The sequence below is a fragment of the Leptosomus discolor genome, chromosome 1 (assembly GCF_034619465.1).
Source record: "Leptosomus discolor isolate bLepDis1 chromosome 1, bLepDis1.hap2, whole genome shotgun sequence".
Classification (NCBI taxonomy): Eukaryota; Metazoa; Chordata; class Aves; order Leptosomiformes; family Leptosomidae; genus Leptosomus; species Leptosomus discolor.
This window is the reverse complement of record NC_141391.1, coordinates 23,986,108-24,011,542: the sequence shown is the minus strand read 5'-3', so window position 1 is coordinate 24,011,542 and position 25,435 is coordinate 23,986,108. Positions and strand designations below refer to the sequence as shown.

The 25,435-nt window shown below is 41.5% G+C and overlaps 1 protein-coding gene across 1 annotated transcript in view; it reads left to right on the top strand.

Annotated features, from left to right (window-relative positions):
* Window positions 1-22,560, top strand: part of KATNAL1 (katanin catalytic subunit A1 like 1) — a 29,877-nt gene extending 7,317 nt beyond the window's left edge. The window contains exons 2-10 of the mRNA XM_086481854.1: window positions 1,391-1,551; window positions 3,486-3,654; window positions 10,592-10,716; window positions 11,218-11,323; window positions 16,106-16,264; window positions 17,160-17,286; window positions 18,237-18,371; window positions 20,702-20,828; window positions 22,362-22,560. Coding sequence (XP_086337980.1) covers window positions 1,391-1,551; window positions 3,486-3,654; window positions 10,592-10,716; window positions 11,218-11,323; window positions 16,106-16,264; window positions 17,160-17,286; window positions 18,237-18,371; window positions 20,702-20,828; window positions 22,362-22,560 — 1,308 coding nt within the window. The remainder of the gene's footprint in view (window positions 1-1,390; window positions 1,552-3,485; window positions 3,655-10,591; window positions 10,717-11,217; window positions 11,324-16,105; window positions 16,265-17,159; window positions 17,287-18,236; window positions 18,372-20,701; window positions 20,829-22,361) is intronic.
* Window positions 22,561-25,435: the final 2,875 nt, after the last annotated feature.

Below are 25,435 nucleotides of genomic sequence, written 5' to 3'. Positions count from 1 at the left end.
GTAAGCTGACTTCAGATCCTGGCTTTTGATTCAGCCTTGCAGTATATGCTAGTTATAGCCTCCCTCAGTAGTGTGCCTGGTGGCAGCCTGCAAATATCCTCACCGTAGTCTTTCTTCACAAGAGGTTTTGGAGCCTATGTGCCTTTCCAGTGGATGGAGAGGTTCAGGATGCCTCTGTAGCTCCAGCTGCGAGCCCTTAACAGGCAAGATTCACAGTGGCCTGGAGTAATCTTCGCTGCAGAGCGCCAATACCGATTTCCAGGCATGCACAGCAATGCATGAATTAGTTTTAGCTGTGCACCAACACTTCAGTGAAGAGGTGACATCTGGGTGTCATGACCCTTGAGCAGCTAAAAACCAAAGTAAGCACGGAGGCTGATCCCACAGGATGAAAAGCATCATTGAGTGATAGGTGGAAGACACTAAGATTGCGGTACAAGTGCACTCAGGTGAATCCTAGCACATCTTAAACTGATGCACTGAAAGTTTATGCTTCTGAGCAAGAATGTACAATGCAGTTTTTCACTGCTGGTGTGGGCTAAGAACTGGTGACCTTAGCATACAAAACTTCAGCTTGTGACAAGCCCTATCACGTAAAACTTAGCAAATTTCTACACAGATTTTATTTTTCCTAGGCTTCATGGAAGAAGATTGAAATGAACAAATATTGAGTAAATAATCTTGACATTATTGCAGTAGTTCTAATTCCCTGGCTAGTGGCAATAGACACTTCATGTATAAAATTCAGCTGCATAATTCTGCAACCTGATTTCTTTCTGAGACGTAATTTTCTTTCATTTTCATTTTACGTACTTTACTTATCATTTGAACTTATGCTATGGGATGTTAAAGTTCCCATTTTCTGTTCTAATCTTTGCAATCCACCAAAGAATTGGCTTGTGCTTTGACTGTATGATGATGTTGTGCCCCCCGCAAAGTTAGTTTTGTGATACTATATTTCAATAATTTAGCCAGTTTTATAACTAGGACCTTGGAGACTGTAATTAGAGAAGTTCTTTTATGCCAGAATAGTAGCAAATAGGTTAAAGGTCTGCCAGCAGCACCCTTACTAGTATAAAAGTGTATGTGTGCATAAATGGGCATGCATAAATTTAAGCATCAGCGCATGTTACGGAAGAGTGGTCCCTGCATTAGCAATCATGTCTGGTCATGACATTGAGAGGCAGGAAGATGAACTCAACAGAGATTCAATTGTTTATGCTGTTGTTAAAGATCTATTGTCAGCCTGATAGGTCTAGGGTTTGTGAATGGAAAGGCTTGGGAGTCCCTGCTTGTGAGGGCAGCGTATGTTTTGAGGTACTTTCTATGGTTTAAAAAAAATGGAAGTTTGAATTGTAACAATTTTAAAATAATGTATGTCTTTCTCAAGGTCCGACAAGAATTAGTTGAAGAATACGAACAAGTTAAGAGCATTGTCAACACTTTAGAGAGTTTTAAAACAGACAGACCTGCAGATATCCCTGTATCCTGTCAAGATGAGCCTTTTAGAGATCCCCCTGTTTGGCCCCCTCCTGTTCCAGCTGAACACAGGTAATGAGAGGCTCAAGCAGACTGGGTGGAATAAAGCTGGGTTGCCATAATTTTATGTTCTTTTTTGAATGCATTTGTAATGTGAAAATCACATTTCATTTACCCTGTAGTCATTTGTAATGAATAAATATAATTCACTGGGAATAAAAGTAATTAAACTGCAGTCAGATTTGTAGCTGAGGTTCTAAAGAAAGTCACTCCTTTATTCTGCTAGGAGTGACTAGCTAAGTGCCTGGAACTAGAGTCTGCGGGAGAGGTAAGTGGGCTTTTGGTGACAGTTGCCTTTCTCATGTGCAGGGACAAAACTTTTCCATTTCGGTTCATTTAAGCAGTTGAATTCATTGATGGCTGAGGAGTTGGCAAGCAGCTGGAACTGAAGGATCTTGAAGGACATAGCGGTTAGAAATCACTCCCTAGCTACAGATAATATGACCTGTGTTTAATCCATTGGTTAGTTTTATTGCTAAACATGTTCCGTTAGACACTGTGTTTCTGTTCTGTAACCGCCTTTAAGGTAACTTCAGTCAGCCGACCGTTTTCTCAAAATATATGCTTGAGCATTTTCTGAAATCCCTATTTTCACCCTAACATAGCTTGATACAGGTTGTTGGGAACAACAAATCCAGTTTAAGACCAACAATAACATTTATCATGCCAACATTTTTCTAACATTATAATAGCAAAGAATTTTAACATATGCGTACTCACATAAGCAAAGGAACTAAGTAAAACAAGAGATCTTCATTAACAGAAAGAATTGCCAAGTTTATTTGTAAATTTATGTGCTTTGTGATTATCAAACCAATATATCTTCATTTTTCAAAACCCCCTAAGAATGTAAGTGTAAAATAATATTAATGCTGATTACTTTTGTGAGTGGTAGAAATTATTATCAGAATTTTTGTGGTAATGTTACATGAAGCGCAAGATGTATTTATTCTTGTATCTTTCTTGGAGGTAAAGGCGCAATAGTTCATCTGCTTTTTTAAGCTGAAATTTAAATCTTGTGCAAATAACTAAGGAAAATTAGCCACTCTTCTGGGCTGATCACTTTGATGAAAATAGATACAAAGCAAAATGTAGCAGTTGTATCCAGCAGTGCATTTAAGTATGTAATCTTTTTAAGCTGCGTTCCAGGAAGGTGTTTTACGAGTTAGCAGATTTTGAGTAACTCAGAACAAGAATCAGTAGAAGATTTAATAGGGGGCACTAGTTAAAGGTGGGTGGCATTCTTGGCCATTTATTTTAGTTCTATATTTCAAGTCCACTCCCTAGAGTAAAATGACTGTGACACCTCATCTTAAAACCGAATTCTTTCTCCTCTTGCCACTGCTGAGTTCTCTTTGACATTGTGGGTGATGCACACAAGTATAGGTGATTGCAGTTTGGCTCTGTTTACTTTTGCTTTCTAGGCAATTGTTACGTTTTGACATTTTCACACAGGGGAATGAAGTCAGAGGTGGGAGGATTGTTTTAAAATTCTCCCTCCTTTGTTTTGGGGCCTGTCAAAGCTATTAGGCAGCTTTTTTTTTTTTTTTTTTTTTTTTTACTTGTGGCTATGAATGTAGCCTAATACAATCTACTGGTTTGGAGTCAGAGGAAACTACAATTTGAAGACTTTTACTAAATTGTTTCCTCTTTTGTTATATGCATGTTGTTTTGTCGTAAGATTGTTTAGGAGTACTGATCTAATAGTATTGTTAATTTTTTTTCCCACTGTTGAAAGTTTTTTTTCCTTCTGTACTTTTTCTTACTTTGGGTGTCAGAAAGAACCAGAAATATGTTGCTGGATTTGCAGGTATAGGGAGATAAGGCTCAGGGGCTTGTCAGCTTTAGTGATAATGCACTAAGGCAATATTAGAATCCTTCCTTCTTAATGCTGCTCTTTTTTTTGCTGTTTTTAGCATGTTTTTGTTGTGGTTACTTATTGTTAGGGCTCCACCTCAGATAAAACGTCCCAACCGAGAAGTAAAACCTCTGAGGAAAGAATCACCAGGACTGCAGCCCCGTGGGCCTGCGGGCAGAGCACATGCGGTATCCAAGGGCGAGAAGTCTGCAGGCAGCCGCGAAAGGGAATCTAGAGCTCGAGGAAGAGATGACAAGGTAAGAAGTGGGAAAGAACCTGGTGGGGAGGAGTTACGATACTGCAGCAGGTGGTGAAGGGAAGCATTCTTAATTTTTTAATACAGATAATAATAAAAGCCACAATAATCCTGTGCAAGAAAACTTGGTACTTTCCTTTTGCCTCATGAATAGAGCATGTATCATGGGGATATTTAGTAATAATGACACCAAATTAAGGAAAGTTCTGTCATGTTTGCTCTGTCCTGATTTTAGAAGATTTTTTGATAGGGAGGAAGCATGGTGGCCTGTTGCTGGGGGTTTCTCATCATCTCAGACCATGGGTTTGACTAGTCTGTTGGTGTCAATCAGGCGTAAAGTCCCTTCTCCTCCACCTTTTTTTTTTTTTAAAAAAAAAAAGGAATCCAGTTCAGGTCTTTTGTAAAGATTTCCATGTAAAAAGTGCGAGAGTGAGACCGGTGCCTTTCTCTAGACTTTAAGCATTATGAATGGAGTTCCACAGTACCATTGCCTCTGCCATACCATAGTAAAATTTGGGTGTGCCTAGAAGTCCAGGACAGTTCTGGAAATGCATTGTTGCTAGGTAAATCTGTGCCAAATTATTTGAAGTTATATATTTGAAAGTGATGTGAGGGAGACGTAATAAAAGCAAACTCTTAGCGACTTTCATTTTCTTTGGTTTATGAAAAGGGTTTTGTCTTTATTATAGTGTTTAGGAAGATGATTCTTGGAAAGGCTTTGTTTTAAAAATAAAACAAATTGATTAAGTTGGAGATTCTTTCCTCTGAAGAAAGAATTCCTTCCATGAAAAAGAAGCAGCATTGAAGTGAAAGAAAAGGAGAAACGGTAATTCACTATCAAGTAGTGATGTCAAAGGCTGGACTGTTTTGAGGCTGAGAAAAATATGTCCAAATTGCTGTTTCTGAGGCACTTGCATTTTTACATTTAACTGTGGAGTCAGTGCCAGGAACCCAAGGAATCTGTGGTATAAATGATAGAAGTTGAGAATGTACTGAAGCAGCTTTACTTCCTGACAGAGCTATGAGAAGCCCTTTCCTATGGGGGCACACAGTATTGCACAGACTTTGATAGATGGATAAGAAAACCTTGAGGCCAGTTTTCTTCCAAATGAGTTCAGTTAGTCCCTTCGTGGCCTTTCTATCACAGGTTGCTTCTTCTCAGTGCAGAAAGAACTCAAATATATGCTTTTTCCATCATGAATTGCTTTTCTGATACACAGGAAAAGTAATCCCAGCCCTTATTACCATCAGGAGGTAGGGCCAGACACATTTTCAGCAGTGCCGTTGAAAACGACTGCACAGATCAAGTTTAATCATTTCAGATATCTCTCTACCCTAGATCATCAAGATTTAAAATAACAACTGTGCGTCCTGCAAGCTATAAAAAGCTTATGAAGTGAAATTATTTACAGTTCTGCCAGCTATACGGGGAACTGAAGTCGTGGTGTGTGACAGGTTCACCAGCTACGCCTGTGTAAGGCAGGCTTCAAAGTCTGAGCTCTAATGAGAGTGAACTCTGCTCTCGAAGCTTTCCGGTGATGAGCATTATAAGGCTTTACTATAAGGAGCCCACAACAGCATGACTTGTACAATACTTGTCTCTGGGAATAATGCGATTAGCAACACTACTGCTGTCAGATGGAGGAAGAGTCATGAAGGTGTTCCATTTAATACAGTACATTTTAAACACGACTCTTACCCGAATAAATTGGTCACTAGGTGGCAGAAGGAAAATATGTCTGCTCTTCAAAAAATACGAACACATGTGCTCTTGTTTTCACCTTTGTCTGGTTACTTGGTGGTTATTTTACTTTCTTTGTCTGGGGTATTTGTGCAAAAATCACACCAGGTTACAAATTCTCACGTTTTGTATGATGATTTTGGTATGGGATCCATGACTTTGTTTTGAAGAAAATTTTGAATAAAGAGGAAGTAGACAGGTGTGGGAAGTGAGAGAAGTTAATGCAACTTTCTGTATTTTACACACAGGCATAAAAATAGGTTTAACTTCCTTTGCAGTTTTATCCTTTCTTAGTTTGCAAGTGTTTATGTTCTTCAGTTTCCGAACTAAAACTACAAGGAGCCGACCTCTATAGCCTAGTATGTTGAATCAAAGAGGTTCAGAAACTCTTCATGTTCAGTTAGAAATAATAGGGCAAAACTGAAGCTTCAAACTAGGTAACCAGGTATTTCTTTTTTCATAATAAATGTTTCGTGTCTGTAGTTCTTGGGTTTGGGTGGCTGGCTAGGACTGCTTAGAACATGTCATGAACTTGGATGCCATATCCATTTCCTAAGATGTTTGTTGCAGTGTAGGAGGTTGTACACTGTCCTGGCTATAATATCACAGTGCAATATGCATATTTATTTGTGATATTTTTCCAGATAAATATAGCTATAGTATGTATGTTTTAGAAATGTTTCATCTCACTGTATACGTGATGCCTTCTTTCACCATTTCTCCTCCCCAGACCATCTAATCTTTTCATTCTGACTGTTAACCATCTTGGGATAAGAAGTTTTGACTGACTATGCCTGTAAAATGACCTTATGTAGTGCTACATAAAATAATTTTGAACTGCAACCCACTGGATGGTGTTTATCCACTGAACCCTTATATTTCCGTGTTACTTTTTCTGAAATACTGCTTTCAAGTGCCTCTTCCTTCTTAGTTCCACTGGATATTATTAGACTTGTTCTCAAGGTACCTTCTGCTGGATCATTGCCAAGGGTTTTCACTTCAGTAGTTCAGCTTAAAGAGGCGGCATAAATGCTACCTGTATGGCTTTTAGAAATTGCATAATACCATATCTAAGCACTAGAACACTCTTTTAGGAGTACTCTTTAGATTATTTTAGATTGCCAGTGGACGAGGACAGTAGATATTGCAAAGGATATGAAATAGCCAAGGGCTGTGCTGCCATTTCAGTGAAGTGAATATTAAAATGTGAAAATATTAAAATGAGGTGGTCATATTTAGGTGGAGGCATAGACCTCCATGCATTGGGAGTGGAAGGCTGCGTGATCTCCATCCGAGAACGCTGAAAGAACCTGTAGGTGAAATTGCAGGGTTGGGAGCAGAGATTTCTAGTAAAACTTACTGGGTCTGCTATTGTCTCATGTGAATGGTGAGTTGTGTTGACGTGCCTGTATTTAGAAGGGGAAAGGAAAAGCGATCTGGGCAACTGAAGTTGTTAATTTTACCTAAACAGTGCAAAGTTTTACAATAAATTTAGAATGGACAAAAAGTGAAGCCTTGAGACTAACTAGAAAGTGGAATAAAGTGAAATACGATTTCTTAAGCAGAGGTGTTGCCTCTGCCAGCACTTTAAGACATTAACTAGAACTCTAAAGAGAGAAATAAACTAATCTACCTGGATACCACATGGGAAGCAATTGGTCAATCTAATGAGTGTATGGTGTAGAAGAATTGTAAGGTGGGGAAGAATTAGGCAGCAAGGAGAGTGTTAAGAAGTGGTACTGAAAGAAGAAGTATCGATCACTGGTATAGTTATGGATTTCCTCAAGACTAGAGACTGACTCTTGTTTTATATTGAAGTTAATGACCTTGGCACAAAAAAAAGAGGCATGCGCTAATTAAATTTGCTGATGACACCAAGTTGGAAAACACCATCACCAAAAGAGGAGGATGAGGCTGTTGTACAGGAGGAATTGGATGACTCTGTGCTGGAGTCATGGAAACGGGATAATGTTCAGTGGTGCAGAGCAACAGGCTGTGTACATGGAGAGAAGAATTTCTGCTAGAAGCTGGGAGCTCAGCAGCAGAGGAGAAGAAAGACTCTGACATATCAGCAGAAATCGGATCGGGCTGGGCTTCATTTGGCACGTCACCTTTTCCTGGTGGTGATGGGAAAGGCTGCCTGCCGGAGTGAGGCATAGCCAGGAGCCATCTTTGGCTTTGGCAGGAAGGGACGGCGAGTGCATCTGGCTCAATGTTTGGGTGTAGTGGGAAGAGTCTGCAGGAAAGCAAGATATCTTCAGGATCCAGTTCTGGCCATTGCAGCCACCAGGGTTATCCTACGTGATCAAACTGTTTGAGGTTGAGTGTAAGGCAGCAGTATGATATAGTTGTGGAAATTAATGTAGATTAAATCTAGGCCCATTTTACTGAGGTGTTACCAGCAGAGAGAAGAGATACCTAGACCAGTATTAGGAGGCCCTGGTGAGACAGCAGCTGGAGTATATTGTGTGCATTTCAACAGCGGTGCTCAAGAAGGGTGTGTTCATATTAGAAGAAAGGATTAAAAAAAGGGGTTGCCAAAGTGAACCGGTAATTGTGTTCAGCTTGTTGTGTTGTGTTCAGCTCCTCTCCAAGAGGAGACTTACTTAGTTTGGTGGTGGACATGTCAACAAGACAACTGCTGAAACTAGCACACAAAATTAGTACAAGAGTAGAAACAGGTTTTGGAAATGAGGTTTTTGTTCCAGTGGAGTGGTACACATCTGATACACCTTCCTGACGGAAAGCCCAGCAAATTTTTTAAATGTGCTGAAGTCAGAACTTGGTCGGCTGAGAAGGTTACGTGATGAGATTGCCAAGTGTGATAACAGTCCTGTATACCTCTGTCAGTTGGCATACCTGCCATTGCAGAACCTTTATTTAAAGATATTTCGGGATAGTAATACCACAATAAGTGATGAGGATCTGACTGGAAAAATTATGCTTACTCCTGCTGCCTGGATTCAGGTGACATTTTTAAAAATTACTTTCCCTAGTCTCTGCTCACCTGCTGACTGAGGATTGCATGTTGGACCAATGTGGGACCAACATTAATAATCTTTTTACATGTGAAAACTGTAAACACTTTAAAACTTGGTTTAATTCCACAACTGCAAAAAACCAAAACATTCAGTGTCACTAAAATGACAGCCAAGGTGATGCTGAAAGCACAGCTCCCAGTTGACTGCCCTTCTCTCTCTCTGTTGGCCACAGGGAGCAGGAAAAATAACTGTCCCAGGACAAGCAAGCAGCATGGGCCCAGGCAGCGGGGGTGCGGGGCTGGGCCCCCCTGCAGCCGGCTGCTGCCGCCCTCCTTGCCGCTGGGCCGTTCTTTCCCTGTTTATTTCTATATTTTTCTGGCTCTTTGAGCTGCAACACTGCCGGGCCTGGTGTCGCTGCAGTGCCTCATTTGCGGGTTCAGCGCCTTTCTGGCACGGCAAAGGGGCTGCGCGTTGGTCTGCCAGCCAGGATCGGGGATGGGGGCTTGGGCTGCTGCCTCGGCCCCCTCCACAGTGCTGCAGCGATCCGCCCTGCCTTTACTGCTTTTTAAAGCCTGCCTTAGCGCTGTTTCACCCAGAAAAAAACCAAAACAGACGATTTGTATTGAGATGTGCAGAAAAATTCTTCCACTAGGCAAACCAGCCCATTGCAGAGGGATAGAAGTGTGTAACAAAGGCAGGCAGCAAGTACCTTTGATTTCATTGTCTTTTTTTTTTCCTTCTTTCTTTTTTTTATAGTTACATTTGGATTCCATTTGCTCTTTCCTGAATCTTCCAAGCTCTACAGGGCTTTTTTTCCCCGTTTCCTTTGTACGCCAGACCATTACATTTTTGACACCAGCTTTTAGTCTAAACACAACTTTCAGCTTCATTTCCATTGCAAAAAACTGATCAGGGAGTACTAAACAACACAGAGTTCACTTGGAAGCAAGAAATAAAAATTTCTCTCTCACAGGCCTCATGGGCAAATGGCAATTGGGAGGCGTGTAATCGCTACCTTTTTCTTTTTCCACTGCGAGGTTATTTGTGTGTCTCCAGCTGCCTCTCAGCCCGCCTTTGCCTAGGCTGCTTTTGTCCAGCCAGCTGGGATTCTTTAACTTGCTGCTGATAATGTTTAGAAGCTGATTTAAGAGTCCTAAAGTAGCTCCCTACTCAGCCTCCATGGTTAAAACAGCGCAGCTGCTTTTCAGGCACTGCCACAAGCTGCCGTTGAGCTGGGAGGGGAAGCGGTTTCCTTCTAAAGTGGGAGAGGAGGAGCGTGAGCCATGATGCTTCAAAGGGAAAATGTGACTTCACCCCCATAAGTTTAACAGCACTGTTGGAAGTATTAACCAGAAACTCTGGGCTGTTTGGGGCAGAGGTAGTGTGTCGTTTGGTCACTGAATGAGCATTGGCATGCTGCAGAAATTGTTGTAGTTCAAAGAAGCCTGAGTGTATTGGGAGCTTCTTTAGGGCTTTTGGTGCAGCCCTTAAATGAGTATGACCTTTAAAAAACATTTTAACTGTTTATGGAGCTGGCCGGTGAATGAGAGGAGGGAAACAGGTGGATTGCAGTTGAGGAAAGGAGAAATTGCTGGGCGGAAAAGCCTTTGTTAAACAAGGGGAGAGAATCTTGGTTTTCCTCCATCAAAGATGGGCATAACAGCTTTTGGGTTCCTCTTCAGTGATGGTGGGGTGCCAGTTGTTTAGCTCTGATAGGTAGTGTGGCAGGTGTGGCATCTTCAAAATATGCTTTGGATGCTGTGGTCTTCAGCCGTGAGTTAATGTAGCATTACGTTGTGACGCAACCTGCTTTGTGGGGCTGTTTCTGCATTTGTGCCTTCAGCTGACCGGGAAGTGTGTCAGTTGTCTAAAGAGTGCTTTAGCACTGTTAAGAGGGTCTGGTTTGCTGCTTTAAAACCAACCAACCAACCCACCCACCGTGATATGTAATGAACTCTGATGGGGTTTTATCACTGCGAGCTGCATCTTTGAAAGAAGCATGGTGCTGTTCTGGTGGAAGCAACCACAGGTGTTTGGGGACCCTTTTTGTAAGGTGTGAACATCTTGGTTTTGCTGGCCATGGTGGTGCTGAGATAGCTGTGTTCAAGCTTGATACCTTCTTGTGGCTTCTACAGTGGTGAACCAGACAATTTTGCTGTATATTGCTAGTAAAGGATATGTTGAAAGAATAATGTTCTTATGACTTTCACTTCTAGGGAAAGAAAATACTTCAGGAAGCTGGTGATGGGGAAATTCCAAAATTTGATGGAGTGGGTTATGACAAAGACTTGGTTGAAGCTCTTGAAAGAGACATTGTATCAAGGAATCCAAGCATTCATTGGTATGGATTTTCTCAATTCAGGTGTTTTTGCTAGTGTGGAGAAGGAGAGAAATTATCCTTCTTCTAACTCTTAAAACAGGGAGCCATTATAATCTTCTCAGATAGGCAAAACAAGGTCTTTGGTTTTAACAGTTTATTAATTTGATTACAGTTAAGCTTTTGTTGCCAACTGGTGCTATATGCGGTACATCCATTACAGACACTGCTGAAATGAAAGTACACTCCAGAGAACTTTAAAGGTACCGCTTTGGTGTTCATGTTGTCTAAAACAATTTTTAATTAAGCAGCTCTGGGTAACTTGAGTTGAAAATAATTTTTTCCCTACCTTCCAAAAGTGGATTCAGTTTTAGGTCACAGGATTATAAGAGTGCTCTCATGAGGCATATACTGGCATGCTAAAAGAAATGGTACTAAGTGAAAAGCTTTTCTATTTTTCTTGTATAAAAATAGAAGAAGGATTGTTGTACAGGAATCTTACACAAGTTTCTTCATCTTGCACAGGGATGACATAGCAGATTTGGAAGAAGCCAAGAAATTATTAAGAGAAGCTGTTGTTCTTCCAATGTGGATGCCTGATTATTTCACAGGGATCAGAAGACCTTGGAAGGTGAGAATTTATTTGTTGTTTTAGTAAATTGCAAGCTGTAGTTATGTGTGTCTGCTGCTGTAATGTGGGTGGATGTCTGTAGCAGAAGGCTAAAAAGACAAATGAGAAAGATCAGGAATTTGTTAATGAAATCCTCTTGTAAAATGCACTAAAGGAACAGCTGTAAGTATATGCAGGCTTTACAGTAAATAATAATTCTTTTGTATTTCCCCAGTCATAGCTTGTTGACGTTATAATGCTTTCTGTATGTCAGCCAGTACATGTGAGCAAGCATATAGGGTATATTGACAGAAGCAGAAATGCTTAATAGACAGCTCTGCTTAGATTATGGTGGCCTCTCTTCAACACCTCACAGAGGAAAGCCGTACTTGGACTGTTTTATTCTGCATGTGCCAACTGTCTCTCACTCAGACTGTGAACTGCAGGCTGGATGGTGGAAGGAGGCAAGGAGAGAGGGGGCTAATCTGAGTGATGATTTAGCTTTGCAGTTACGCTTACAGGTGGGCATAGTTGCTGCTAGAGTGGGAGAAATTTGAAGTGGGAGAATGAGCTTCAAGTAGAGCAACAGGAAGGGTATAGGACTGAGCTGGCCTGGCTGATGGACCAGAGGTGAGCCCAATCTGAGCCTTGCATAGAGCTAAAAAGGAAGAGGGGGGAGGGCGTTGCTGAGCATTTCCGTAACCAGAAAAGAAAATTATCTTGCTTTTGTTGTGGGATGGATTGACACTTGTTTTGGGAATAACTAGTCACAACACAAGGGCTTTCTGGTTACTCAGAATGATTACTGGGGAAAAGAGACTGTTGCAAATTGTCTGTTATTCTGAGGCTGCAAAGCAATGGCACGTGTAGGGAATGCTGCGTACGTGAGTAGTTTCTGTGGTTCAGTACGCTGGTTCAGTAGCATATGTCAGGTCTTGTGTTACTAACACTTGCCCTGTCTTTTCCTGCTTGGTCCTTGTGCTCCTCTGGCTTATGCTTAGGTCTGACCCTCAAAGCTGTCCTCCTCCAGCCTGAGCCAGTCCTAGATCCCTGTTATTCTGTTTATTTATGAAACAAAGCCCTGGGGGAACTAAGGAGTGTAAGGCTTGTCATTCTTGGGGCTTGTGTTTACAGCCAGTAAAGAGGGGAAGCTGGAAAGAGTGGGAACTGATAGCAGGAGCTGAGACATTGCTGCTTGAAGGCTGTTCATGGAGGCTTTAGTGAGTTGCAGGGAGGCAGCCCAAACCTAGCCCCAGGCTATATGGCCTTTGGGGTTTAGACTGCTTGTGGTCAGTACCAGTGGCCTTGAGGTTAACCTTAAGGTTAACTGAGTTATCAGCTTAGACAAAGCCTAGATATCGTGGCTTACAAGTGTAGGGTGAGATTTTAGTGTCTTTTGAACAGCTGAATCTGTCTTTTCCTCTTGGCACAGAGGAAGTTGATCAATACCTTGTTATAGACTATGGGGCCCTTTCTGTCCAGCCTTCAAAAACTTTTAAGGGAGTGAAGAGCTGCTGTGCTTTTTTTTTTTCACCTATTAACATGCCCAGAGGATGTAGTGGCCATCTGTCTTTAAGGCAGGTACCTCAGCAGACTGCAGGGAACATGAAGAGTGCCACTGGCCTTATCTCCAAGTGCTGTGGCAGTGGATAAAGAGACAACAGCCTAGTCTTTAAGAGTTACAGTCTCTATCTCTTAGCATGAGATTATATTTTCCTACTGAGCAGTGTTGCCTCTGAAAACTAGGTGGCTGTAGACATGGAAAAAAAAATCTAAGATTATTTCCTCTATTCAGTCTGAAATGCAAATTGATTTCTGACGAGTCCATGAAGAGTCTTCATTGTTAACCTTTTCCCTAGTGACTTGTGAAGCTGTAACTCTCCTGAATTTATTTTTCATGCAGAACAGCATGTATTTTCCCTACTGTTGACCTCTGACTGCGCTACAAGGATGAGAAGTTTTGAAGGGAAGACTGTTCCTTGCAGTAATCAGTGTAGCAGCAGGCATTTGTTGAGCCTAGGCATTCAGGACAATATTTCAGGGAAAAGGCAGCCAAATCTGTTTTTGGATGTTCAGACTCTCCTGAGAATAATTCCCAAGACAGCCCTCACAGTTTGTGCCTGCATTCAGAGGACAGTGTCTTGTATGAAGGAGCCAGCTGGCTTCTCTGATTCAACACAGGTGCTGTGTAGTTGCAGCCATGGGTTTCTGAGTGTCCCTGGGCTTGCTCTCTCTTTTTCTCCAAACAGTTTTCTGCCAAGAAGGCCCAGTTGCTCGCTGTGCTTCCCACTGCTCTGCTAGTGATTGTTACAACAACAAGAAGTAACCCTGCAGTGATTTCATCAAAACACTTACTCCCTGTGGTGCATTTCAGCTTCTTATTGGAATACTTTGGATTAACAGAGCCTTAGAGGAAGAATAAAGAAGTCTTTGTGTTTGTCAAGGGTTTTAACTAGTGAGTAAGTGGCAGCCTCCTAGTTTGCCGAGAGAAAGAGCAACCTGATCCTATGTATTTCTTGTATTTCTGTTTGCAGCCATGAACAGCTTCTTTTGCTGAGAACTCAAGTCCTTTTTTTTTTTTTTTTTTTTAACTGATATTTCTATTGTCTTTATCCCCAGAGAGCTTGGTTTTCCCCTGGCTTTACACCTGGTGTGGCTGCTTTGCACCTGTGTTATGCACCTGTGTTATGCCACCAGTATCACGTGCAAGGTAACGCTCACTGTAATAGCTACAGAAGAGGTGCAAAGCGATGGGCTTTAATTTCGGCAGTGAGTGGCAGGTGTAACTGAAGCCAGAATTTGACTTTCATAATAATGGATGACCAAAGCAATATCCAAAAAAATTATGTTAGTCCCTTGTATCACCAGGTTCTGCAGTAAACACAATTTATCAAACACAGGTGTTAAGTGTGATGTGAATTGAGGTGCATCTAGTTTTAAAATATTAAATAAACACATTTGAAACTCGGAGTGAACAGTAAGTCATCTGTGACCTGCATATCACAGGCTGATTAGTTTTTACCCAGTCACTCCAGGGTTGTACTTGCAATATTATTATAATATCAGTATGATTATGCAGCGACTCAAATCACTGTGTATGTCTGAATGTTCATGGGGAGAAAAAGAGTCCATTTACTTTTTATGCTTGCTGCTCTGGAGCGGGGGAAACCTTGGGCAGCCTGAGGAGTGACATTGGACTGTTAGCTGTATGGATGGTGTGTGAACATTTCTAACTTAATTTACCGATGAATGTATCTTGAGCTTGCATTAGCTGAGTGTTAAACGGCAATAAAGGTATTAAGAGTTAATGGAAAATGGAGTACAGAGAGGCTATTGCTTTTGAATAGTACGTTTTTGAATAATTGCATTCCCGGTTGATTTGTTTTTATAGATCTCTTCCATGTCATTCTTTGTGGTTTTTGAAGTAAATTTTTCTAAGGAACAGATGAAATCTAATTTACTATGTTGCTTGCATTTAACAGATATTTTATTGCTGTGGCATTTTATGTAAGTTATTAATTGCAAAGCACATTATGATGTGCAATTCTAATTCTAGCTAATTTGATTACCCTTGCAACACAGTACAACTTTACTTTAGGAAACTCTTGTTAGCATGTAATAAGATCTTGCAGCCGGGAGGGCAAAAAAACCCCAAGCTACTACATTTTCATAGCGCCGTGCTTAAAATTACAGTGCTCTGTTCTAGTGCTATGGAGGCGTGGAACAGCATGTTGTCCCTCTCCAGCACTGCTGCTGAAAGGATTGGAAAGACTATCCATAAAGATAACTGTATTTAGAAGTATTACCAAGAGTGGTTAACCGTCTCAGTGCTACAATCTTAACGTGGGTCCTTAGAGCACTGTGTGAGTAGTTAAAAAACTGCTTGCGTAATGATGGGTAGATGTACTGAGCTGCAGAGATGTCTGCTGCTTACTCTCTCTTTCAAATAGACCACAGATGGAAGGACAGTCTGATGATGTGGATGCCAGCCTGGGACTTAACAATTGTAGTTCGGTTTTCTGCTTTAAAGCTTTCTGAATAATCACTGAGATTTCGTATTAGGCTTTTGTGGGACTTAGCGGTAGTCCACATGAGCCACAGTTGCTTATCTCTAAAGTAGAAATAGCAGTGCTCTTCTGCCATCCAGCAGTGTGGTGAGGATGGTGTTTCCTCCAGGAACTGCTAAGATGCAGTTGTATGGCTGTAGAAGTACTGAGATGGAGAGATTAAACAGTACGACAAAGTTGTATCCAGTGAATGCCCTCGTGTAAATTTAAATGTAAAGATCAACCAGATTCATACATACATATCGTCAGGATTTTTTGGCAAAATGTTTTTCTACAGAAAAATGCTCTGCTGAGGGAACACAACTTTCTGCAAGAGTATTTTGGTTTCTGTGAAGCTTTCTTCATGAAGGGGCCTTTGTTCCAAAAAGAAGAGTTCACTGTCTTCATCTGCCTGTGCATCCCTTCCTGAGCTGGGAAAGGCCTAAGTTCAAGCAAGTCCAGGCTCTGTCTGATTCAGAGCAAGGCTGTAAATCTGTTTTCCGCTTCCCAGGTGATAGGTGCAGCAACAGTTCCTGGCTTTTGTGTTTCAAACTCCAGTGGAGTGTTAAGAAAAAAATCACAGAACACTTCCACGCTGTTCTCAAAAGCAGGATTCTTGTCTTTTGTTTTCCACTGGTGATGATTGTGTTATTAAACTGTTTAAATACAGATTTTGGATCATACTGAGATGTAGTGTAGAGTACCAATTGCAAAGTTTCTTTAATTGTTGTTCATTACCTTTGTTTTCACCTTTCAGGGTGTCCTCATGGTTGGTCCTCCTGGCACTGGCAAAACGATGCTAGCGAAAGCTGTTGCTACAGAATGTGGAACAACATTCTTCAATGTGTCTTCCTCTACCCTGACGTCTAAATACAGGGGCGAGTCTGAGAAGCTGGTCCGCCTCTTGTTTGAAATGGTATGTCCTCGATGATGTGATCTGGGGATCGCTAAGGTGAGAAAGGACATCTCTCTTGGTTTCCTGCCCTTCCAGTAGCGTGTTGGAAGCATGGATTTCATTGAATTGACAGTTTCAACACAGTTGACAGTTTTCTAACAACTAGTTAGAAAAACATAATCTCTGTGTTTCCATCCTTTTCGGGCATGTTGCTGAGGACTAAGAAGGAAATAGTTCATCACCCATGTTTAGGATAGCATTTTCCAGACTAAACGTAGAGTTGTGACCTTGACAGAAATTCAGTTCTGACTCAGTTATGGCATAACAAGCCCGTAGAAAGTAGATTTGAAATTGGAAGGGATTTAGGACTGTTATTCTAGAAGCAATGCATGGTTTTGTTCTGTTTCTGTTCCAAATGATGGACACAAGCCTCTCAGTGAAGTTGTGGGTGCGGTCCATCATGTGGGGTATGTGAAGGACATGCCCATGAGGACCTATACTGAAGAGTCATTCAACTCTTTGGGTTCCTCATTGCACTTGTACAATACTCTCAGTTAAAACCTGTCTCTGTTGAGATAGACTGAGCTCCCTTCTGTTCCCTACGCTTACCCCTCACCAGCACAAAAACCTGGTCATGAAAACTGCCTGTCTTCTGACTGCACTCCTTTTCCCCTTTGCAAGACCGATTGCTGAGGAAAACCAACCAACACTGAAAGACCCCTGACTCAGAGTACAGTTTAAAGTGTATAAACTTCAGCATATGCCAGACAGTTTGTAGATCAAGATCTTGAATTGTTTTCTTGTGACAGGCAGAGAAAATACATATGTAGTATGTCTAGTGGGACTAGGTTGTGGTCTGATGAGGGCCTGTGCTTGCTGCTGCCATCTTAATAGTGGTGTTTTCGTTTGAATAAAGGCGAGGTTTTACGCTCCCACAACAATCTTCATTGATGAAATAGATTCCATGTGCAGCCGCAGAGGCACATCCGACGAACATGAGGCGAGTCGCAGAGTCAAGTCAGAGCTGCTTGTGCAAATGGACGGTAACAAGTATTTAGATCTGAGTTTGGGGCTGGGATGCTGTTTCTTTACAGGTGGGAATGTAAGAACTTGAGCAATATGGAAAATCTGGCTTTATGGATGGGGGAAAAATAAGGCAGAACTTGAGAGTAGTATATTTGTGAGCGTTCAAAGGCAGATAACTGAAAAGGGTGTTTTGCTTTGTTTTTTCTAAAATGGCCGTTTTGATGGTAAATTGAAAACTCATATTTAAGACACTCAGACTCTAGCAGAAGCCGATAATGGAGAGTTGTGCACCTGGATGCAGGGCTTTAATTTTGATGCAATTTAAACAAATTTCTCCCCTTTGCTAAAGTCTCCAGCTCGGGGACCCTATTGTGAGATCTGATTTTGCTGTATTCTGTGGTGGCAGAATCATGCCCTTTTAGTACTTGTTCTGTGCAGGTGCACGTAACAAGGATGAACACCTGAGGAATGTTGTATGGTGTAGTGTTTGATAACCGCCTCTGCAGTGCAGCTTTTGTTTAACTGCTATCTATAATGTCCTTACATGTGCAGGTTCATTGTGGTAAACTCAGGGTAGGCAACTTTGTGCCCCGAAGCGATAGTTTCTTTGCAGTCCTTATTTGGGAGGCCAAGGAGTGATTCCTTTGTCTTCTGTGGCCAGATTTGACAGAGGTAGCTCTTTCAGTAGGACTAGTAGGGCTACACTCACATATAACTGTGTTGTTAACACTGTCAAAGAAAGCCCTCCCCTAACTCAGCAAAACAGTGAACTGTCCCCCTCTCTGTGACAATGATGGTCTTGTCACACCTAAGCTACAGGAAGTTTGGCAAGGGGCACTAGGACTATATAGAGCTGTTGCTTAGCTTTGTCCAGGCTTTTGCAATGTTTGTCTGTGCAATGTTTCCTAGCGAGCATCTCAATTAATAAGAGCTGTGGAATGAAATTTCTCTAAACTTGTGCTTGCAGGGGTAGGTGGTGCTCTGGAAAATGATGACCCTTCCAAGATGGTTATGGTATTAGCTGCTACAAATTTTCCCTGGGATATCGATGAAGCTCTCCGACGGAGACTGGAGAAGAGGATTTATATACCTTTGCCCACAGGTATGTGCGCTGTGAGCATTTTCCTTTAAAATCGCCTTTGCAAGACAAGCTTAGGATTGCTTCAGGAATGTTGGGGTTGGGAGGGATCTTGGTGGTTTTGTGATGAGCAGTGAAATTCAGGGTTAACCATTTGGCTGGGTTGCTTTATTTTTAAAGAGTGAGAGAAAGAAAAAAAAAAACACTACTTGCTCCGGGGCTTGAAAACAAAGAGCTGCAGCATTTCATTGCAAGCCCATTGATGGGTTCTTACATTTTGAAAGAGAGTTAGTTTTAATGAGCCTGGAATTATTTTAAATGTTTAACAGTCAATCCTTGAGTGATCATCAAAGGCAGCCTTTGGACGTGTTCAGAAATATTGCAAATGCACTCCGTGCCCTTGCAGACAAATGCAAAGAAGTGGATCCATGAATTTTCACTTACAGGCTTAGTTCATTGTAAATCACGGCTTGCTCGCCTTTATGACCGTGCTTCGAGTCACTCGGAATGCAGCAGGCTGATTGCTTTCCTGCCCTAAGACGTCTCTGCTTGTATTGTCTTTCCTAGCTGTCATTCACCTGTCCTATTAATTTTGAGATTCCTATCACTTGAAGTTTGCATAGCTTTGTTTCTTCTTGGTACAGTGGATGCCTCACCTCCCTGCATGAGCACTCAGGATAACAAGATGCGTGTTTGTGGTGACAGCAGTTGTGATTGAGTTTAGCAGGTATAAGGAAACTTAATAGTTCTACAGCTTGTCTTTGCAGCTTACAGGCGGTAACAGCTCCTAACAGGATGCCTGTCTTTATGACCAATTAGTTTAAAATCCTGTGTGCTCTTGTTCTTGTTTCTAATTAAACCAGATTGATTTTTGACACAGTGTATTACACCCTGGACAACATACGAGATTTGCTTGAGTTTTATTTCCAATCTTCCAGTGTTCTGTTGCATCTGTTCTGTAAATAAGAATGTTGATCTGTTCTGGGCCAGTCTAAATGATGCATTTATAAATGTGCTGTGTGGTTTGATGTGGTCAGGCATTTTAACTGAAAAAGTGATATGGTATGTTATATGTACACGTGTATGTTGTGGAATTTGATGCAAGTATATATTCTACCGTGTTTCATTTTCAAAATACTACAAGGATTTGCTTAGCCTCATAGCAAAGACTAGAAGAAAATTCTCTGATACAGGACACTCTTTGCAGGTATGCTGTATGTACATTGTGCTCTGTAAATGATAAATCTGCATTTAATAGCGAGTGTGTGGTTGATAACTCTGTGTTCTTGACAGTTCTTTAAAGCACACAAAACCAGCAGCTTTAGACAAGCTTTCTAATTTCTTTCTATTTCCCCTCCCCCCAAAATTAAAAAAAAAAAAATTATTAGGGACATCAATAAATTAAAGATAAATGTGGACATTTCCTAAAGACTTCTAGCCTTTCCTACTGCTACTTCTTCTGTTGTGGTTGTCCTCTTTTCTAGGTCATAAAAATTGGTCACAGTGGAAATAAAGATGCCGAGCTGGTGTATTTTTCTGTACAGTAAAAGCCAGGAAAGCTTCATCCTCTTCTTTACCACCCTTGGGCAGAGTAACACTGAGGCTCAAGCTGTCAAATGTGAATTCCCTCTTAGAAGCCTAGGCTGCTTAACATATGTACCCAAATGCACGTATGCACATGCCCTCTACGAGATCAATGGTTTATTGGCTGCATCAGTGCTCATTTACACAGCTAGTTATCACTGTGCACACTGCATCTAGGTCTGAAAGTGGGATACCAGGACATTCGTGTTGTAAATATGTTAATGTATGTTTACTGTATTAATGTGTCTGTTTTCTATCAGGCTTCAGCAGCTTTCTTGGGTCCCAGCTGAGTAAAGTGCTTAAACATATGCTTAAAGTTCAGCCTATTGTTAAGGGGTTTGTGCTGTCTGAAGCTCTGTTAATAGAATCCTCATTGTAGTTCTAATGAAACTGTGTGAATAATATGCAATCAAACACTTGAACAGCGAGTGAATCCAAAGGGATGTGAGAAGAAGCAGACATTTGTAGGATTGTGCTTTTGTGCCCTTGGGTAGTATGTGACCAAATGCTTTGTCACCTGAGACATAACAGACATTTTTAATGACGTATGACTTTGGGAAATGTCTCTAGAGCATGCTGTTTTAATATACTACTTTTAACCATATACTTTTCTGTATTTGTGAACTTTGCTATGGTTTTGTTCTGTCTCTTTCCTTTTCTTACATTAAACCTTTTTGGTTGTACTTTTCACTGAAAAATCTTAAATTGTGTTTATATCCTTTTTTAATGTTGCTCTTGCAAGTCTTCAAACAAGTATTTTTATGTTGTAGCAAAAGGCAGAGCAGAACTACTTAAGATTAATCTTCGGGAAGTAGAACTGGATCCTGATATCAGCCTTGAAGAAATTGCTGAGAAGATTGACGGCTATTCTGGGGCTGACATCACTAATGTTTGCAGGTATCTCATTCCCCTTAATTTGCAAATAAAACTGCATGGAAAGTCGTCGTTTGCATTATGTGCTAAAAGACAATACCCACGACAGCTGAAGGCATGCTAACAGGAACTATGTTCGAGGCCCAAATCTATTCAGTGGAGCCATGTGATAACATCGTGTGGGGCGGTCTGAAGACCATGGAGTCTTTCTGTGAGATGTGGTTAAGTTGACTTGGATCTGAAGAGAAAAAAAATTCTTTGAGCAAATTTCATGTTACCATTGGCTGCATTTACTGCATTTGTCTGTGTTTGTTAATGTAGTACAAAACAGGTTTGGATTTTTTTTTAACTTATTTTTTTTAAATCCCATGAGTTTAAGAGCTAGAATTCTGTGATGCAAAGAAACCTTTCACAGAATACTTCTCTGGGGCTTCTATATTCTGTATGTTTGGACAGCCCCCAGTGCAGCACCGTCTTGGTTTCTACCTGAATCTTCTAGGTGTAAGGGTGATACAGAATGTTTATAGCATTAGTATTGAATTTATTTCCATCCTGTTCCCATAATTTTGTTTCATTTCTTGACAAATGAGTCTCTTCTGGTGGAGGATAGGTATTTGAAAAAACCTATTGGAAGGAAGTCTGTGTCCCTTACAACATAAGGATCCTTGCCAAGAGAAACCGGTCCTTTAGGAACATGGTTTGGGACTTTCTTTTCTTCCCCTGCGGCTTTCTGAAATTATGAAATGACTCCACAGTTTTGAAAACTTGGTGTGTGTCACACAGTGCAATAGTTAAATTACCTGTTCTCCCTGAGGCCTGTGTTATCGCTTGCTGGGAAAAACCTGGGGAAAGAAAAAATGTAATTCCAGACTGCATGTGGGCCCTGGTGTGAGAAATGAGCAGTGCTGTCCGTGCCAGTGGGCCACTCTGGCAGCATCTAAGCTGGCGAGGAGTCACGGAGCGGGCAGAGCGTGAGGAACCACAGGCACGGATGGCCTCAGCCCTGCAGGGCCATGTGAGGCTAGTGTCTGATGCCTCCTGCTCTGCCCTTTACAGGTTCAGGTGCTGTGTGCGAGCAGGCAACAGAGCTGGGCTGCACTCCGAACGCTTGCTGACTGCCGTTTTGGGCTACATGGTGGGGAGGAGGTTGAGGTCTTAAAAGGATGGGGGTGCAAAATCCAGACTACTTTAAAAACAAAAAAAGAAGTCTTTGAGTGCAGTTCCTCTCCCACCCTGCCCTTTCCTGCACTGAAGTTGTAAAATTTCGTCTGTATGAATCATTGTAAAAGGTTTTTGGTTTTATAGTTTTAATTATCTCTGCACATTTACCATATGCTTAAATGGGTTTTGGTGCCAATGCATTCTTTACGTTGAATTAATGTAGTGGTCGGGAAACATAGAAGCTAAGAAAGATGTGAACTGCATCTTCTATGGTAAACAAATGCTCTCTTAAGTGTTCCTGACAGTAGTTTCTACTAAGAGAATATAATCAAAATTCATAGGCTTACAGCACATGCTGCTAGCAATTAGCTCCCAAACATTGTCCTGTATTTCCAGGGATGCCTCTTTAATGGCAATGAGACGACGTATTAACGGCTTAACTCCAGAAGAGATTCGTGCACTTTCTAAAGAGGAGCTTCAGATGCCGGTTACCAAGGGGGACTTTGAGCTGGCTCTGAAGAAAATCTCCAAATCTGTTTCTGCTGCAGACCTGGAAAAGTATGAAAAATGGATGGCGGAGTTTGGATCTGCTTAATCTCAGTGACAGCTCTCCTTTGCTAGAGTTTTATGGGTTTTGTTGTTTTCACTTGCAAAATGAGTTAGAAGTCTTTTTAAAGGTTTAATAAAAGGTCTGCCTCTGCCCCCATCCCGCCCCCTTCTGGTGACAAGATCTTTTAAACTCCGTTTATCTTTAAAGGGAATGAACACAATAATGAGCTGATATTGTAAAAGATATTTTATCTCTGAAATAGTAAAATGGGACAGACAGGAAGGGAAAACTATACTTGTGAGGATAATCTTTTTATTTTTCCAATGAAGAGCAGCGTTACTTAACCTCCTCATAGTCATCTTTCATGGCTGGAATCAATAAATCAGCTGAAGGATGTGACTCCCGAGGAGCTAACAAGGGCTCACTGTACCCCCTGCTCTTAAGTGCTACATTTCTGTTGAGCTGCTGACTCTGCCTCCGTTGAATGTGGCATCGAAGTTACTATTCTTTCTCTCTCTGCTTGGATATTCAAAGCAAATCCTATGGATTAATTGGCATTATACAGAGGAAATGAGGATCAGTTTTCCATCAAGACACGGCTTGACTCTCCTCTCGTGTACACCCATTTGGGATTGATGCCACTTCAGACTGGATTGATGTTACCTGTGATGACTTCTGTTGGAAATCAGAGGAAAACAAAAGGGCCTTGATTGCTCTCGGTCTGGTTTATGCTTGATCTCGGAACATAGTTTGTACCAGTTTGACCAGTAGACACTTTTGAAGTTTGACCAGTAGGCACTTTGACTTAAGTTACCTCTTGCACTTTTATGCTTATATATCATCCTCTACTTTGTCTGTGCTGTCTAGATATTGTTATTATTTAAGTACCAAGAATTTAATGCAGTAAAGACACAAATATCAAGGCTGTCTTTAAAACACAAGGCTGTGCTTAAAACATGTGGCTGTGGACTTCCACTTCTTCCTCCATGAGACATGAACTGTTTCCTAGCTTTACTAGGCAATGAGATTTGCACCTGTTTATGTTGTAGAACTGTTCGGGCTTAATATTTTTTTTTTTTAATGACAATTTCTTTAAAATGTGTAAATGTTATTGATTTAGGGGAAAATAATCTGTACAATCTCATTTATGTTCTTAACTGTTTCTTCCCTTCCCATGTACAAGTGCAGTGATGAGAAGGGTTGGGCTATAAACTCTAGCATGAGAAATGCTCTCTCATGTGTAACTGTCATGCTGACTATATGAGCTTTCCACAGACTCGGGCTGTGAGTCTGACATACAAAGGTTTCCCATGGTAGGAATGAGGAGGAGAGGTCAAATTTACAAAATAATATGCAAGCTCTCGAGTTTTTGGTGATTCTGTGAGCTAGGCTCATCGTATCTTGGTGGATGTGAGTTGCTGTGTGCTTCAGTAGGTATTCTGCCCTTTAGCTCTCTGCTGAGGCTCCCAGTGGCATAGCCAGATGTGGCAAACTGGAGTAAGAAACAGGTAACACCTCCTCTTGAATGGGAGTATATCCTTACTTGCTCTTTTTTGCTAGTTCTTGGAAGTTCCCAGTACTGTCAGTAATTCAGAACACAGCTCTTTTGGGCCATGACATGCGGACCACTAAGGCAAATGCTGTTCAAGTGTGTTTACTGTTCAATAGCAAGGACTGTCGGGATACGTGCATGACAGCTCTGCAGCATCTGTGATTACGTGAGCGACTTTTGAAGCCGTTTTACCGTTGCTGCTTTGTCTGTCAGTATGCCTTCTTCTTTCTTTGTGTGTGAAGACCATGTCTTGAGTTGATCCTGTCATCATAAAGGGTGGCCCCAGTTTGCATGGAGAAACACCACGAAGATTCTGCTAGTCTTGCATTTGACATGAAACTCAGTCAGGGCTTTAGAACCGTGTTTCCATGTGGCACTCCAGAAAAATATCTTCTGAGGCCCCCAGACTGGTTGAGTCACAGCTGCTGTTCATGTCTTTCCAAGGACAGAGCATCTCTGCTGCCTAGCGTTAGGCCCTGTGACACTCCCAGGCGGGGAGGATAGCACAAAAAGAACACCAGTTTTTACCCTCTTCGCCCACAGGGAGTATACATGCGCCTTTCCTGACCAGTTTGCACTAACTGCGCAGTAGAGCCCTTGGGATTCACAATACCTGTGGCTGTCAGACTAAAGGGAACCGTTCTCTCTGCGTTGGAAGTTGAGTAAGCAGAAACAGTGTTGACTATAATTTTTGGATAACTACCTACCAGGGCTGGTCTGTTCCTCCCAGGGAATAACTGGACGTTTATAGAGAGAAAGCTTTGAAAACATTGCTGCACTCTGTCATTTCTTCCTTACGAAAGCTGTAGGCTGCAGCTGTTACTCTTTTTCTGTTTGTATGTTTTATTGCAGTAGAAATTAGTAAAGCTACGCCAATGTTTTGTGGCCAATGCCAGATTAGCACTTCGGGGTCTCGCACTAGAGAGGCCATTGCTGCCTAACGAGCTTAGTCTACACAAGCGAGATCTAGAAGAACGTAGACATGAATGCCAATAACTTACCCTGTTCAGCTGCCCAAGGGCAGTGCTGGGATTTAGGAGCTGCTGCTTAGAAAGGTCTGAGTACTGATTTCCTCAGTTTCATATTGCAAACAGCACTGCCCTTCCTGCTGATGAAAGCACAGCGTTTAGCAAAAATGTCGTTCCTTAGCTCTTTGGTGAACCTTAAGCCGTTAAACCTCCCACTTGGATATTAAGCTAAATTCACTGTACCGGGCATTCCTTCTAGTAGGAATTATTCAGGTACTGCAGTCTTTTTCTCTAAAGGTCTTGATTTCTACCCCAAATATGTTTTCCCTGTACAGGTCCATTCAGCCCTTACTGCTGTAGAACAGAACCATGGAAGTTTCCAGGCTGTAGATGTTTATAT